This window comes from Pecten maximus, chromosome 6, assembly GCF_902652985.1.
Source record: "Pecten maximus chromosome 6, xPecMax1.1, whole genome shotgun sequence".
NCBI lineage: Eukaryota > Metazoa > Mollusca > Bivalvia > Pectinida > Pectinidae > Pecten > Pecten maximus.
In genome coordinates this window covers 38,254,128-38,271,077 of record NC_047020.1, presented here as the reverse complement: position 1 = coordinate 38,271,077, position 16,950 = coordinate 38,254,128, and the positions used below count along the sequence as shown (strand labels likewise).

At 34.1% G+C, this 16,950-nt stretch overlaps 1 protein-coding gene across 1 annotated transcript; it reads left to right on the top strand.

Annotated features, from left to right (window-relative positions):
- Positions 1-5,678: 5,678 nt before the first annotated feature.
- Positions 5,679-16,540, top strand: LOC117330179 (metalloprotease mig-17-like). Its single transcript, XM_033888402.1, has 12 exons — positions 5,679-5,774; positions 6,586-6,709; positions 6,891-7,011; positions 7,245-7,323; positions 7,911-7,994; positions 8,983-9,128; positions 9,437-9,483; positions 10,880-10,991; positions 12,025-12,177; positions 12,869-13,013; positions 13,580-13,687; positions 16,349-16,540. Exons 1-12 carry the CDS (start codon positions 5,679-5,681, stop codon positions 16,448-16,450), a joined length of 1,317 nt encoding a protein of 438 aa, XP_033744293.1. The 3' UTR covers positions 16,451-16,540.
- The last annotated feature ends 410 nt before the right edge of the window (positions 16,541-16,950 follow it).

Genomic DNA, 16,950 nt, shown 5'->3' with positions numbered 1-16,950 from the left:
AGGTAAGTAAGAAGTAAACACTATATAGAACAGGTAAGTAAGATGTAAACACTATATAGAACAGGTAAGTAAGCTGTAAACACTATCTACAACAGGTAAGTAAGATGTACACACTATCTACAACAGGTAAGTAAGATGTAAACACTATCTACAACAGGTGAGTAAGATGTAAACACTATCTACAACAGGTGAGTAAGATGTAAACACTATATAGAACAGGTAAGTAAGATGTAAACACTATCTACAACAGGTAAGTAAGATGTAAACACTATATAGAACAGGTAAGTAAGATGTAAACACTATATACAACAGGTAAGTAAGATGTAAACACTATATAGTAGAACAGGTAAGTAAGATGTAAACACTATCTAGAACAGGTAAGTAAGCTGTAAACACTATCTACAACAGGTAAGTAAGATGTAAACACTATCTAGTACAGGTAAGTAAGATGTAAACACTATCTAGAACAGGTAAGTAAGATGTAAACACTATCTAGTACAGGTAAGTAAGATGTAAACACTATCTACAACAGGTAAGTAAGATGTAAACACTATCTAGAACAGGTAAGTAAGATGTAAACACTATCTAGTACAGGTAAGTAAGATGTACACACTATCTAGAACAGGTAAGTAAGATGTAAACACTATAAACAACAGGTAAGTAAGATGTAAACACTATCTAGTACAGGTAAGTAAGATGTAAACACTATCTAGAACAGGTAAGTAAGATGTAAACACTATCTAGTACAGGTAAGTAAGATGTACACACTATCTAGAACAGGTAAGTAAGATGTAAACACTATCTACAACAGGTAAGTAAGATGTAAACACTATCTACAACAGGTAAGTAAGCTGTAAACACTATAAACAACATGTAAGTAAGCAGTAAACACTATCTAGAACAGGTAAGTAAGCTGTAAACACTATCTACAACAGGTAAGTAAGTTGTAAACACTATCTAGTACAGGTGAGTAAGATGTACACACTATCTACAACAGGTAAGTAAGATGTAAACACTATATAGAACAGGTAAGTAAGATGTAAACACTATATAGAACAGGTAAGTAAGATGTAAACACTATATAGAACAGGTAAGTAAGATGTAAACACTATCTAGAACAGGTAAGTAAGCTGTAAACACTATCTACAACAGGTGAGTAAGATGTACACACTGTCTAGAACAGGTAAGTAAGTTGTAAACATTATCTACAACAGGTAAGTAAGATGTAAACACTATATAGAACAGGTAAGTAAGAAGTAAACACTATATAGAACAGGTAAGTAAGCTGTAAACACTATCTACAACAGGTAAGTAAGATGTACACACTATCTACAACAGGTAAGTAAGCTGTAAACACTATCTAGAACAGGTAAGTAAGATGTAAACACTATCTACAACAGGTAAGTAAGATGTAAACACTATCTAGAACAGGTAAGTAAGCTGTAAACACTATCTACAACAGGTAAGTAAGTTGTAAACACTATAAACAACAGGTAAGTAAGCTGTAAACACTATATAGAACAGGTAAGTAAGATGTAAACACTATCTACAACAGGTAAGTAAGATGTAAACACTATATAGAACAGGTAAATAAGTTGTAAACACTATATAGAACAGGTAAGTAAGATGTAAACACTATCTAGAACATGTAAGTAAGCTGTAAACACTATCTACAACAGGTAAGTAAGATGTAAACACTATATAGAACAGGTAAGTAAGATGTAAACACTATATAGAACAGGTAAGTAAGATGTAAACACTATATAGAACAGGTAAGTAAGATGTAAACACTATCTACAACAGGTAAGTAAGATGTAAACACTATATAGAACAGGTAAGTAAGATGTAAACACTATCTACAACAGGTAAGTAAGATGTAAACACTATCTAGAACAGGTAAGTAAGCTGTAAACACTATCTACAACAGGTGAGTAAGATGTACACACTTTCTAGAACAGGTAAGTAAGTTGTAAACATTATCTACAACAGGTAAGTAAGATGTAAACACTATATAGAACTGGTAAGTAAGAAGTAAACACTATATAGAACAGGTAAGTAAGCTGTAAACACTATCTACAACAGGTAAGTAAGATGTACACACTATCTACAACAGATAAGTAAGCTGTAAACACTATCTAGAACAGGTAAGTAAGATGTACACACTATCTAGAACAGGTAAGTAAGATGTAAACACTATCTACAACAGGTAAATAAGTTGTAAACACTATCTAGAACAGGTAAGTAAGATGTACACACTATCTAGAACAGGTAAGTAAGATGTACACACTATCTACAACAGGTGAGTAAGATGTAAACACTATCTACAACAGGTAAGTAAGATGTAAACACTATCTAGTACAGGTAAGTAAGATGTAAACACTATATAGAACAAGTAAGTAAGATGTAAACACTATATAGAACAGGTAAATAAGTTGTAAACACTATATAGAACAGGTAAGTAAGAAGTAAACACTATCTACAACAGGTAAGTAAGCTGTAAACACTATCTAGAACAGGTAAGTAAGATGTAAACACTATATAGAACAGGTAAGTAAGATGTAAACACTATCTACAACAGGTAAGTAAGTTGTAAACACTAAACAACAGGTAAGTAAGCTGTAAACACTATATAGAACAGGTAAGTAAGAAGTAAACACTATATAGAACAGGTAAGTAAGATGTAAACACTATATAGAACAGGTAAGTAAGCTGTAAACACTATCTACAACAGGTAAGTAAGATGTACACACTATCTACAACAGGTAAGTAAGATGTAAACACTATCTACAACAGGTGAGTAAGATGTAAACACTATCTACAACAGGTGAGTAAGATGTAAACACTATATAGAACAGGTAAGTAAGATGTAAACACTATCTACAACAGGTAAGTAAGATGTAAACACTATATAGAACAGGTAAGTAAGATGTAAACACTATATACAACAGGTAAGTAAGATGTAAACACTATATAGTAGAACAGGTAAGTAAGATGTAAACACTATATAGTAGAACAGGTAAGTAAGCTGTAAACACTATCTACAACAGGTAAGTAAGATGTAAACACTATCTAGAACAGGTAAGTAAGCTGTAAACACTATCTACAACAGGTAAGTAAGCTGTAAACACTATCTACAACAGGTAAGTAAGATGTAAACACTATCTACAACAGGTAAGTAAGATGTAAACACTATATAGAACAGGTAAGTAAGCTGTAAACACTATCTACAACAGGTAAGTAAGATGTACACACTATCTACAACAGGTAAGTAAGATGTAAACACTATATAGAACAGGTAAGTAAGCTGTAAACACTATCTACAACAGGTAAGTAAGATGTACACACTATCTACAACAGGTAAGTAAGATGTACACACTATCTACAACAGGTAAGTAAGAAGTAAACACTATATAGAACAGGTAAGTAAGCTGTAAACACTATCTACAACAGGTAAGTAAGATGTACACACTATCTACAACAGGTAAGTAAGCTGTAAACACTATCTAGGACAGGTAAGTAAGATGTAAACACTATATAGAACAGGTAAGTAAGATGTAAACACTATATAGAACAGGTAAATAAGATGTAAACACTATATAGAACAGGTAAGTAAGATGTAAACACTATCTACAACAGGTAAGTAAGCTGTAAACACTATCTATCACATACGTATATACATAAGTATAGTAACATTCTTATATACATATAATGTAGTGTTTATTTTAAAATAAATTTTAAATGAAAATAAGGCTATACACTAATAGAACATGAATCAAAAGTAGGCAATGAGATCAGTTTCTAAGATCATGTGGTTATAATAATATAAATAATGTTGGTGTAGCTGGAGGTATTATTGAATTATAGAACCCTTCAAAAACGAGCAGTGATAAAAACAAAACAGAGAAAAATATAAAGATGAATAGTTACACCCTGGGGTTTTAAAATAAAACTTTTATTATGCTGGATAACAAGACCACACAAATATATCGTGTGACATTAGCTAGCTTATCATTCGCTAGGATGGTATCCTGCCGTGTACTGACACCCAAAACCATTAATATTATATTAATAATCAGTTTCAGTAAAACGCAGAAATCTGTAGATGACTGTTGTAAGGTAAGCAGTACTGGAAAAACAATTAGGGAATCATCAACCCATCATACAAATTAAATGTCCGAATGACTTCCTTAGCTTACATGGACAGCACCGTGTCTGTAATGTAGAACTATCCTTCAAAAGACACCGATTTCACCCCTACGGCTGGCGTACTTATATCTGGGTACATTGACATGCTTTTATGGCCCCGAGACATGACAATAGAAATATTGTCACATACTAATGGTATATAATTACATTAACTTAGGAACAGGCATAATTGTTCGTCAAATATTTTCAATTTGCACATAAATTTAAATTTTGTTATTATTCTAACGTAAAACCAAGGAGGTGGTCAGATAAATCTTATTTCGAAATTCTCCATATTTATGAAAATGACGGAACGCCTAATTTTGTTGTTTCTTATTCTGATACCATACACAATTTGTTATAAACTTTTCGAGGAGTTTGATTCTGAAGATTCGGGTGAGTAAACCTAAAGACTAATTATATTCTTTCCTGAATCGGTAATAGCCAACAAAAAATTGTGATGATCTACAAGAATTTTTTTTATATATGTATCTACCGTTATAATTTACCAGACATAATATTTATTAAAGATATATTCCAATATGGTTAATCTGATGATAATCAATATACACACATGTATTTATAAAACAAATTTTAATCGACATATATATATATATATGTAGGCATACTCTTCTGTGTTCCCCATCTAATTTAAATCATATTTAGTGTTTATAGTTCAGTTCGATTTAGAATATTTCCTTTTAAACACCAACAACGCTCCGTTATATATACGCTTTGTTTATTTCAGAAATTGTAAGTGTTGAAATAGATTCGTCATTCAAAAATGTCCGTTATCGACGATCACAAGAAATGGATTATCCTGGATTTGTTGATTATAAATTTTCCATCAGAGGAGAGGATAAACGTTTACATCTAACAAAAACAGCTCATCTGGATAAAGATATACCTATGTATCTGATGTCGAAGGGAAATAGCACCATGCTTCACCAGCCTTCAAGAAGGGTACGTCATCATTCCAGTAATAATGCCAATTTGCGTCTTGAACTTCAGAAATGGAATTCACCCGAAGTTAATCACAATGATACTTCATAGAGAATATATACCAAAGAAAACATCAAAGATTTAATTAAAAACATATACGTATTACTTGTGTGCGTGTTTGACAGAACAATCATTGCTTATATTTTTAAGGGAGATAAATCTATAGAATTGATTTACAAATTTCAAGTTAATGTATGAATTTACTTCTGTGCAGGATGTGATTGGTCTTTAGAAAGTTAACACATATTTAGAATAGTGTCTTTAAATTCATTTCACTTTACCTCGCCATTCTCTCTTACAAACCTGTTTTAAATCATGTTCAGGACATCATACCGATAGTAAAACTGACAATTTATGATAATTCTTTTTAACTTCCCCGGGAAAAAATTCTTTATATTGCAATACTAAAATGAATGCAACATAAGTAAACATATACATGTACCTTGATATAAAAACTTAGTTATACTGTACTTTGCCTATTACACGAGGAAATGATTTTGTTTCAGACATATGCTACTTACCAGGACCACAATACAGGGGCCTCGATCTTACTCAAGTGTGATGAAAAATCACCGTCATGTAACTTGGTAGGTATACAATATACTGTATAGCTGTTAATATTCGAGGATGATCATTTACAGACTGACGGACCCAACAAAACTAGTACATTATACAAAATCTTACATTACACTCGATCCTTACTAACACATAAATGTACTTTGCAATTAGTCGGATAAAAAGATGTTTACATCAGTAGGTCAACTTTTTAAAGCAATCAGCTCCTTTGTTTAGGAACGTGTATAGTACAACTCTTAATTGCATCCTTGATAATTTTATCCTAAATGTCCTTACCGTAGCCTGATCAATTAGCCTTGGTGTATTCCCCTGCCTGATAATCACTTTTCTCTACAAATAGTTCTGTAGCTTGAAGTACATTTTTACCACATTATGATGTGGAATCGGTTAATTATAAATGAAACCACTTTAATTATGGTGTATCGGTCGAAAAGAAAACCGTTTATGATAGAAATAAATTTTATGTTAAACCTTAAACAGAAAAAAATCAAACTCGTTCGATTGCATTTTACTCTTGATGAAACTAGTAAGAAAATGTTTTTTTTCCTTGTGTATGTACCATATTTCATACAATGTCCGTTGTATTTATATACGTATTCATGGTTGCCCATGTTGTTATGTACCAAATACAGAACGAATTGAATGTATATACTTGAATACTAATAACGAAAGTTCCAACACAAAACACGGTCTTGAGGGATTTAACCACGAAAGGAAGTACCCACATAAATGTCATGTTACACAGGAATATTAAATAACACCACATACAAAAAATGTACCAGTATTTGCGACAGGAAACTATCTTAAGATTATTTGTTTCAGTACGGTGGATTCTATCATGAAGGGGAACACTTTAGGATCCAGCCACATTCTCCAGGCAGCAAACACCACAGAATAGCTAAAACAGCTAGGCCAATGGTGGCTTATCATGATACCGCCTTACACGGTATGACGGCATACGTTGTTGTTGTTGTTGTTGTTGCTGCTGCTGCTGTTGTTGTCGTCATTGTTGTTGCTGTCATTGTTGTTGTTGTTGCTACTGCTGCTGCAGGACGACGACGACGACGACGACGATGATGATGATATGCTCTTATGTGATACTGAAATTTATTTTTATATCCTGATAGGTGATGTGGGCTCAAAAGAAATACCTCTTACATATGACGTCATCAGAAAGAGAGCGTTGTCCCGTGGCAACAACCACGTGGTCGAAATTCTTGTTTTTCTTGATGATACTATCTACGATTTGTAAGTAGTTTAATTATATCAAATGTATCACAATGACACAACATTTCAATAACAATAACAACATTTTAATTTTGATAATAACACAACAGTCAAACAGCATCAGAACAAAGCGTGAAATGATGCAGAGAAGCCGAGAGAACTTAAAATACTATATATATAATAAAACAAATAAATGAATAAAAATAAAAAAGCTTAAGCTGTATTAAACCCCTACGTTGATTTTTTTTCTTCAGTTTCCACAAGCTCAGTGACGGAAATGAAGAGGAAACTTTGGCGAAAATGAAAATGTATTACATATTAATAGCAAATGATGTAAGTATTTGGCTTATGTTACGTAAGGTCATAGGTTTAAAATATGATATATACACTATCTTATGTTCTAGACTTTTTTTACGTAGATAATTTTTTGTATTAATTACATGTATATCAAACACAAATCATCTGAATCGTGGTTTTATATTGATATGTAAATAAGATGAATTTTCCTGGAATAGTAATTATTCCAATGTGCATTCATCCAATGCAGTTTGATATTAAAATTATCTGCCAGTGTTAGAACTTGACATTTACAAACAGTAGGACGACAATTGTTTCCTCACTATCACCCTCTGTGTCAACCATCACTACATTCATATCTAATTATTAGGGTAGCATTCATTTACTCAGTAGCAACATATTAAGTCAACTATTAATATGATTATAATATAAATCCACCTCTGTTATATGTTAGGATGATACTCACGGTATGTTGACTAATCAACTACTCAGTCAAGGTTTCCTACCAGAAAGGCTTCAGTCTACACTGAAAATGTGAAGTGATTGCCATGACTACCAACGTTCCAACTTTCAGTGGTGATTCCTCTAGTATGGTGACTCTATGATTTATTTCCCTTCTCTAGATGGACCTACGATATCAGTCATTAAGTGATCGACACGACAAGTTCAAGGTTGACATTATGATTAACGGATTTGTGTATTCCCAGGTAAGTCTGACTGGTTTGACAAAATCCTCCTACAACAAAAATGTCCAAATGGATTAAATTCATATAACAATAATAATTAGCATGATTGAATTATTTCCTTGTTTCCTTCTTAAATATTCTTTTTAAGTTAGAAATCAGACACACATCCATACAATATTTCAATTTCTACTCAAGTTTGACACAATGAAACTACCAAACTTAATCTGTTTCATTTGCTCATGAATTTGACCAGATTAACATTGATCAGTGCGTATGAATACCTAGACCAAATCCTTCCGCGGAACGAATTCACTTTTTCTACATTGTCGTTATAAACATGGAATAATTATTAAAATTATCAAATTTATAATGTATTCTTTTATTTTATGAAAGACCAGATATGCTAAATACTTCTAATTTGACAAAATAATGCTGTTTTTTAATCCTAAAATGGCGGACTATTTTACTCGACCGACTAGACATGCACAATCCGGAACTCCTCGGGCTTTTCTGCATTTGGACTTGCACAAGCTTCGAGACATTAGTGTCTAGCGACTTTTTTATTCGAAAAAAAAACCAATTGAAATATAAGGATTGAATCTTGATTTGGTCGATTTCATGGGGTCATGAATTGAGTTGCTCTTGAGACAAATTCAGCATTAACTGCTTCGCAGTTCATTAAATTTGTCTCAGAGCAACTCAATTCATGACCCAATGAAATCGACCAAATCAAGATTCAATCCTTAATTGATACTGTATAGCATAAGACATTATTTGTGTATAAACTTTCGTGGTTTTCGTGGTTGCTACGGAACCACGAATATAAATACAACGAATATTGTTGTGTGTATTATTGCTTTATCATTGTTACATGGACTATAAGCCAAAATGTTTTACCCACGAAACAATTCGAAAGCTCCAAATCACGAAAGAATTACACAAGAACAGTATTAAGTTGTTTTTGTTGTTGTTGTTTTTATTTTTCGATTTTTATTTTTTTGTTGACCAGGTTCCAGAAGGTTTCGCTTGGATACCAAAATACATTGTTGACGATAATGTGTTCGACGCTGATAATTCCATGAAAATGTTTGCGGCGTATCAAAACGAAAATAGAAAATACCTTCCCGGGTATGACCACGCTATGCAATTCACCAGGTACGTATTGTATGATACTCAAATTTCACAATACAAAAAGAAATTAAAAAAAAAAAGCTTCACAAGACTAAAAAAGGCAGATGAGGATGTGTGGTATATCTGTAATTTAATCTATTTGAGAATTTTGAAGAAAAAGAAAAGAAAAAAAAAGAAAAAAAATCTTTTTCTTAAAACACACCATGATATATCTTTTTCAAAATATAAAGCGTGAAAATATGTCATATTTGGCGAATAAAGACAAAACAAAAACAAATAGCAAACATGAGAATTTGAGAAAATCCAAATAACACTATATTTTGCGTCCACAGAAGGGATCTTGCATTCTATGATGATGGTTGGCAAACCGATCTACTGGGTAAGATGATAGGATATTAAGATAATTAATGTGGAAAAGGCAATCTTATTATAATCATTGCTAATTATGAGGAATTCTCCATTTTGGCATAGAGCTCCAACTAACTACATACCATGATTTATTCGTCATCAGTTGCAGAAAAATAAGATAATTTACTTCTGTTTGTCAAAGGTTAAATATACATACCTATTGTTTGTGTTGTTGTGCAAGGTAGTCAAGATTCTAAAGCCACTGTATACAATAATACGTTTACAATTCCTGATTTATAGAGTTGTTTTTGTTTGTCATTGAAGTGCGTTTCACTTTTTAGCTGTAATCTGTTATAATATTTGGCACAAAGTATATTATTTACCGACCAATGCCAAACTACTATTAACATGCCTTGTTAGTTTTAATGAAAATAAAATTTCTTGTAATGTCTTAACGGTAACAGAAATGATATTTTTATGTTTCTTGATACTGTTTTTAATCACCAGGACGTCAGATAATCATTTGAAATAAAATAATTCAAACGATCCCGTTTTGAAACCATAGACACTTTATAACTATAGCAATGTTGAAATATGGTGATAAAGTCATTGTTTTCTTCTCGATTTTCTTAAGGTAGCTTGTATCATTTACTTTCCTTCTTCTCATTAATATTACAAAACATGCCTTACAATGTTTTCAATGTGAACTGAAGTACTGTAAATCTCTTAGTTTTCGTGAAAACTTAATTTTGTGACCTTACATCTTCAGACATATTCGCGAATACTTGATTTCGCGAACGCTGATCTAAAAATGACTTTTTAAATCGCGAATGATGAGCTATTAGAGCCAGAGACTCTACAAGGTTTACTATATCCGTAACAGATACCTTGGGCGAAAAAAAATGTGTTTTTCATCCAAATAATCGCGAAGAGTTTGAATTCACGATTGACACTCCTCACCTGTTAACGCAAACATAAATCCCACGCGAAATATAAAGCAATTTACAGTATTCAGCGATTGTTAGTTTACAATATATTATGTTATATCACGTATCATAATAATGAAGCATTTTTCACGGTCACAAAACAATCATTGAAAAATTAATTTATTTCCAGAATTCAATCAAATGAAAATATTCAACAACGAGTTGTTAATTTAACTAGGCTTACAAAACAAAGTTTTCTAGGCTGCTAACCTTACTGAATAGCAGTAACAATTGATAAATAGTTTGTGTTGTTTTCCAAGTTCGTTAACATTAGCCCATGACCGTCCTCTTAGTCAGGAAAGGTGAGTGCATGTAAACAGACTAACTGCATATTTAACATAAATTAAATATTGTTTTGTTCTTAGGGCACTGAACTATGTTTTGCACTCTTGACCAGGAATAATTGGCAGGGGTTGATTTATTTTCCTTTGTATGTAACAGGTGTTGCATTTAAAGGCACCACGTGCTCCTTACCAAAGATGGCAGTGTCCATCATAGAGGATTCTTCATACGGTACGACTGGACAGACAGCGGCGCACGAATTAGGTCACAGGTAGGTCATGTACATATGTCAAGGTCATACATAGGTAGGTCATGTACGCGAGTCAAAGTCATAGATAGGTAGGTTATGTACATTTGTACATGAGTCAAGGTCATACATAGGTAGGTCATGTACGCAAGTTAAGGTCATACATAGGTAGGTCATGTACGTGAGTCAAGGTCATACATAAGTAGGTCATGTTAGTGAGTCAAGGCCATACATAGGTAGGTCATGTACGTGAGTCAAGGTCATATACTAAGTCATGTACCTGAGTCAAGGTCATACACAGGTCATTTACGTATCTGAAAGTTATATAGAGGTGGGCCTTGTAGGTAAGTCGATGTCCTGTAAATATTGTATGTTGGGAAAGGATGTGTCGAGGCCACACTTTGGACAATCATCAAGAAGAATTTCAAGAGTGCCAATGTCAAGGTCATACGTTCAAAGTAAACTACAAAATGTATACTGATATGTTTATAGTAAAATATGACAAAAATCAACAAAATAGTGTCAAAACAAATAAAAGCATCTGCAGTTTGAAGTTATGTTATTTCTTATGATGAATGTTATTAACATCTTTAGAATCTTACACGCTAACACCTTGACCCTTGAACTTGCGGTTGATTAATTATATTTATTGAAAACATATTAACACTGAATGCAGTCAAAGTCAGCCATTACGATGACAATACCCTTCATTTTATGTATCCAAATTGGTATATTCTTTATGACCCTAGGAACTACGGTTCTAAAGAGGAAATTATTTAAAGTATAGGACGATACATTCAAGATGAGCAACTGTCGCATACAATGACATGGCATTCGCTCAAATTAATTTTAACCTAGAATATACATGTTGCGCTTGATTTAAGAACCTTAATTATGAATTAATTAACTTTGCACTGAAAAATATCAACAGTAGTGTCAATAGTTCAACAGGGGTCGATTTATTATCCGAGTATATTTTTTTTTCAATTTACTCACCATTATTAAATAATGATACTACATAACATACACGAGAACGGTCCCTCTATGTATCCTACAGTCTGGGATCGAGTCATGACGGGGCTGCTGGCTGTAATGATGACAAGCAGTACGTGATGGCCGCCTTTACTAACCCGTCCACGAAAAAGGTGGCGAGACACATGTGGAAGATGTCCTCTTGTTCCTCAGACGCAATTTACAAATTCCTGACTAGGTGAGTGTCGCAGTATACTGTACAGTTTGTAATATTCGTGGTGGTTTTAATTTCACTATATTCGCGGTCATTAAATATAGAGCGAAAAAAAAAACTGTTCACCAATCAAATTAAAATCAGATGTTCATCATCCACTCCGTAAACTGCGATTTTGATTAGATTGAATTTTCACAACCCATGATTGAGCGAGTGGTACTACCCGCGAACTACGTCCGATCGGGACAACCGCGAAAATTAACCCCGTGAAATTTAATTACTTTACAGTAACATCATATATTCCTCGGGGGTTGTAATATTGTCAATTCACTTAAATGTTGTTTATCTTCCCTCTGGTTGATTTCTTCGACATTTCAATTATTGTAACTTTCCCTTCGTAACTCTTCTTGGACTTAACTAGGATCTACGAACAATACAATGAAATACAAAGGTTTGCACGTGTACTTCTTTGAAGTGAAGTTAATCGAAGACATTCTAACATTCTCGAAGAATGAAATGAAAATGAGATATTTTGGCAAAACCTTGAAAATGTTGCCAATGTAAAAAAAAAAACACAAAAAAAACAACAACAAACAGACAAACAAAAAAACAAACAAAAAACAACATTTACAGCACTATTTCTTGTTTTGTTTCCGAGAGTGACCTTCAAAGATGATATTTATTTAAATATTTTTACGTTTTCATACTTGTGTAGCATGGGAGACAGTGTCTGCACTAAGAAGAACAGTTTTTCAAGGAAAAACTATAACAAGGACCATGGCCTGGCCAGTGGTGGTCAAATATATGATCTGGATACACAGTGTAAATTAAGGCAAGGCAGATTGTCATTCTCTTGTCTGGTAAGTAATATATACTCTAAGGAAGGGTAAGTTAAGTTCTCTCAGCTTGATAGAATTGTCATACCAGGTATATTTGTCAAATATGAAAAAATATATATGCGTGCATGATAATGTTATGGTTCATCATAACTGCTCAAGAAAATTCTAGATTGATGTCGTCACAAGCATTGAAGTTGTCTTGGTTCTTATTAAAACTACGACATCGATAAAAACATGTGGTTTTAATGACGGAGTTACGCACAGTATATATTTATAATGAAAATAAAAAATGATTTAGAGTTTGAAGAATCGCCAAGATGCCACAAAATTGATATTCCGAGCATTGACGCTGCGAGTGTATTGTTTAAATACTCCACCATAATACTAAATTAATAAATTATACCTATCTTTTCAAATGTTTCATCACTTCTGAAATCTTTTGAGATTCAACAAGTCGAATCTCGCAGTAAATATTAACCTGGGTCATTCGGGAATCTCAAACTAACGAATCAAAGCAGACACGTAGTACATTCATTACATAGTTTTAAAATTATTCTATGTGTATACTAGTTATTTTTATTTCACAGGAAGCAGACCCTACAATTTGCTCACAGGGAATTTATTGTAAAATTGAAAACACCAATTACTGCCAACGTATTCTGGCCATGCAAGGGTCGGACTGTGGTCAAGGAAAGGTTAGTTGCGATTTTATTTATACCCAAAGTCTATCACTTAAACAGTTAACAAAATATGGCTTATGATAGAATTTAGTGTGGCTTGATGACAAGAACAACTGTTTTCTGCTTAAGTCTTTAGTGGTTTTCAAAATTATATCAGTTTTATCTGCCATTGATTGGTTTGATATCTTACATTACAAATGAACAAAAATACTGGTTTATTACAAAATATGCAAACAATAGGTATGATATTTTAAATAACAAAGCTTACTAATAAATTTCTGAATAATATATGTGAAATGATTAAGGACTGTCATTTGTTGTTATAGAGTAGGCCTAGTATAATCACGTAACACAACAAGAGTAGCCATTGTATCAGCCTGAACAACACTCTATGACAATACAATTCTTTTACACAATTGGCATAAATATAATACTCTTTCTTAAATTATTATGAGATAGAGATTTTCTTTTATCATATTATGAAAAATAAATGTGAGTATTGCAAAAAAAAACAAGGGCCCAATGGGCCCAAATCGCTCACCTGCAATGCAGTGATCTTTTCATATATGGATCCTGCAGTTATTTGAAAGCATGCTACAGGACCAATATAATGTCTCTCTGCACTTTGGCTTTTCACTAAAAGTCATTTAAAGATTTAAGCATACTTGATCGACGTGACCTTGAATGAAGGTCAAGGTCATTCATTTGAACAAACTTGGTAGCCCTTTACCCCAGCATGCTACAGACCCAATATCAACTCCCTGGGACTCTTGGTTATTGAGAAGAAGTTGTTTAAAGATTTTAGCCTTTTTGACCCCTGTGACCTTGAATGAAGGCCAAGGTCATTCATTTGAACAAACTTTGTAGCCCTTTACCCCAGCATGCTACAGACCCAATATCAACTCTCTGGGACTCTTGGTTATTGAGAAGAAGTCGTTTAAAGATTTTAGCCTTTTTGACTCCTGTGACCTTGAATGAAAGTCAAGGTCATTCATTTGAACAAACTTGGTAGCCCTTCACCCCAGCATGCTACAGGCCAAATATTAGGTCTCTGGGACTCTTGGTTATTGAGAAGAAGTCGTTTAAAGATTTTAGCCTTTTTGACTCCTGTGACCTTGAATGAAAGTCAAGGTCATTCATTTGAACAAACTTGGTAGCTCTTTACCCCAGCATGCTACAGGCCAAATATTAGGTCTCTGGGACTGTTGGTTATCGAGAAGAAGTCGTTTAAAGATTTTAGCCTTTTTGGCCCCTGTGACCTTGAATGAAGGTCAAGGCCATTCATTTGAACAAAATTGGTAGCCCTTTACCGCAGCATGCTACAGACCCAATATCAACTCCCTGGGACTCTTGGTTATTGAGAAGAAGTCGTTTAAAGATTTTAGCCTTTTTGACTCCTGTGACCTTGAATGAAAGTCGAGGTCATTCATTTGAACAAACTTGGGAGCCCTTCACCCCAGCATGCTACAGGCCAAATATTAGGTCTCTGGGACTCTTGGTTATTGAGAAGAAGTCGTATAAAGATTTTAGCCTTTTTGACTCCTGTGACCTTGAATGACGGTCAAGGTCATTCATTTGAACAAACTTGGTAGCCCTTCACCCCAGCATGCTACAGACCCAATATCAACTCCCTGGGACTCTTGGTTATTGAGAAGAAGTCGTTTAAAGATTTTAGCCTTTTTGACCCCTGTGACCTTGAATGAAAGTCAAGGTCATTCATTTGAACAAACTTGGTAGCCCTTCACCCGAGCATGCTACAGACCCAATATCAACTCCCTGGGACTCTTGGTTATTGAGAAGAAGTCGTTTAAAGATTTTAGCCTTTTTGACTCCTGTGACCTTGAATGAAAGTCAAGGTCATTCATTTGAACAAACTTGGTAGCCCTTCACCCCAGCATGCTACAGACCCAATATCAAGTCCCTGGGACTCTTGGTTATTGAGAAGAAGTCGTTTAAAGATTTTAGCCTTTTTGACTCCTGTGACCTTGAATGAAGGTCAAGGTCATTCATTTGAACAAACTTGGTAGCCCTTCACCCCAGCATGCTACAGACACAATATCAAGTCCCTGGGTCTTTTGGCTATTTAGAAGAAGTCGTCTAATTTTTTTTTAGCCTTTTTGACTCCTGTGACCTTGAATGAAAGTCAAGGTCATTCATTTGAACAAACTTGGTAGCCCTTTACCCCAGCATGCTACAGACCCAATATCAACTCCCTGGGACTGTTGGTTGTTGAGAAGAAGTCGTTTGAAGATTTTAGCCTTTTTGACTCCTGTGACCTTGAATGAAGGTCAAGGTCATTCATTTGAACAAACTTGGTAGCCCTTCACCCCAGCATGCTACAGGCCCAATATTAGGTCTCTAGGCCTTTTGGTTATTGAGAAGAAGTTGCTTGAATGGAAAGTTGACGCCGGACGGACGGCCGGACGGCCGGACGACGGACGCCGCGCCACGGCATAAGCTCACTTGCCCTTCGGGCAGGTGAGCTAACAACAAAAAAACTGGCGATGTAGGTCGTTGTTATGTGGACATCTTGGTTCTGTATTGCTTTTCATTGTGACATTCACATGATTTGTCTCTGACGTCAATATAATGAGGTCATAACAGGCCATACTACCTTACAATAAAATTGTATAACTGTAAATGATTAATTCGTATTGAAACTTTTTCTTTCTGTAGATATGCAACGAGGGTAAATGTGTACATCGATCCCAAACCCGTGGCGCTCACTCTCTAGGTCCGCCGGATGGAAAATCGGGACTTTTGCAATCTGTTGTCTGAACCATTGCAGCAGGCAATACAGGCAATGGGTTTAAATGCTATATTAATAAAATGTGTTCAGTTAATACCTAAATATGTGTTTTCTGTAATTATTATTATTTTTTTTTTAAACATAACGAATTGGTTAAGAGTTTTTAATATGATTATGCAATAAAGTCTTGAAACATTGTTAAAGAATTTTTAGCTTACTGCTATAGTACCAGGGCATGTTACATGTAGCTACGATATTACATGTATCACATGACTAGTAAACGAATTTTACATATATGTTGGAACAGACATTTTCATTTTTAAAGGCGAGATTTCATATGTAGACGCTTACCAAGGAGTCCGACGAATAAATGGCATCACAACAAGTCTACTAATATACAGTTAAAAGGACACTGGAAAAAGGTTGATACCATGAGCTAGAACTGATTGGCAAGGTCTGTGCAAAACCTGATAAGTCTTTCAAATTTCCTCAGCCTTCCACAAATATCTTCCTTGCCTTACAGCTATTG

Bases quoted from the DNA above. Each gene is read 5' to 3' on its own strand.
- LOC117330179 (XM_033888402.1), top strand. From the start codon at position 5,679: ATGATTTTGTTTCAGACATATGCTACTTACCAGGACCACAATACAGGG. The intron at 7,012-7,244 runs GTAAGTAGTTTA...TTTTTTCTTCAG, and splicing joins GATGATACTATCTACGATTT to TTTCCACAAGCTCAGTGACG. The intron at 12,178-12,868 runs GTGAGTGTCGCA...ATACTTGTGTAG, and splicing joins ATTTACAAATTCCTGACTAG to CATGGGAGACAGTGTCTGCA.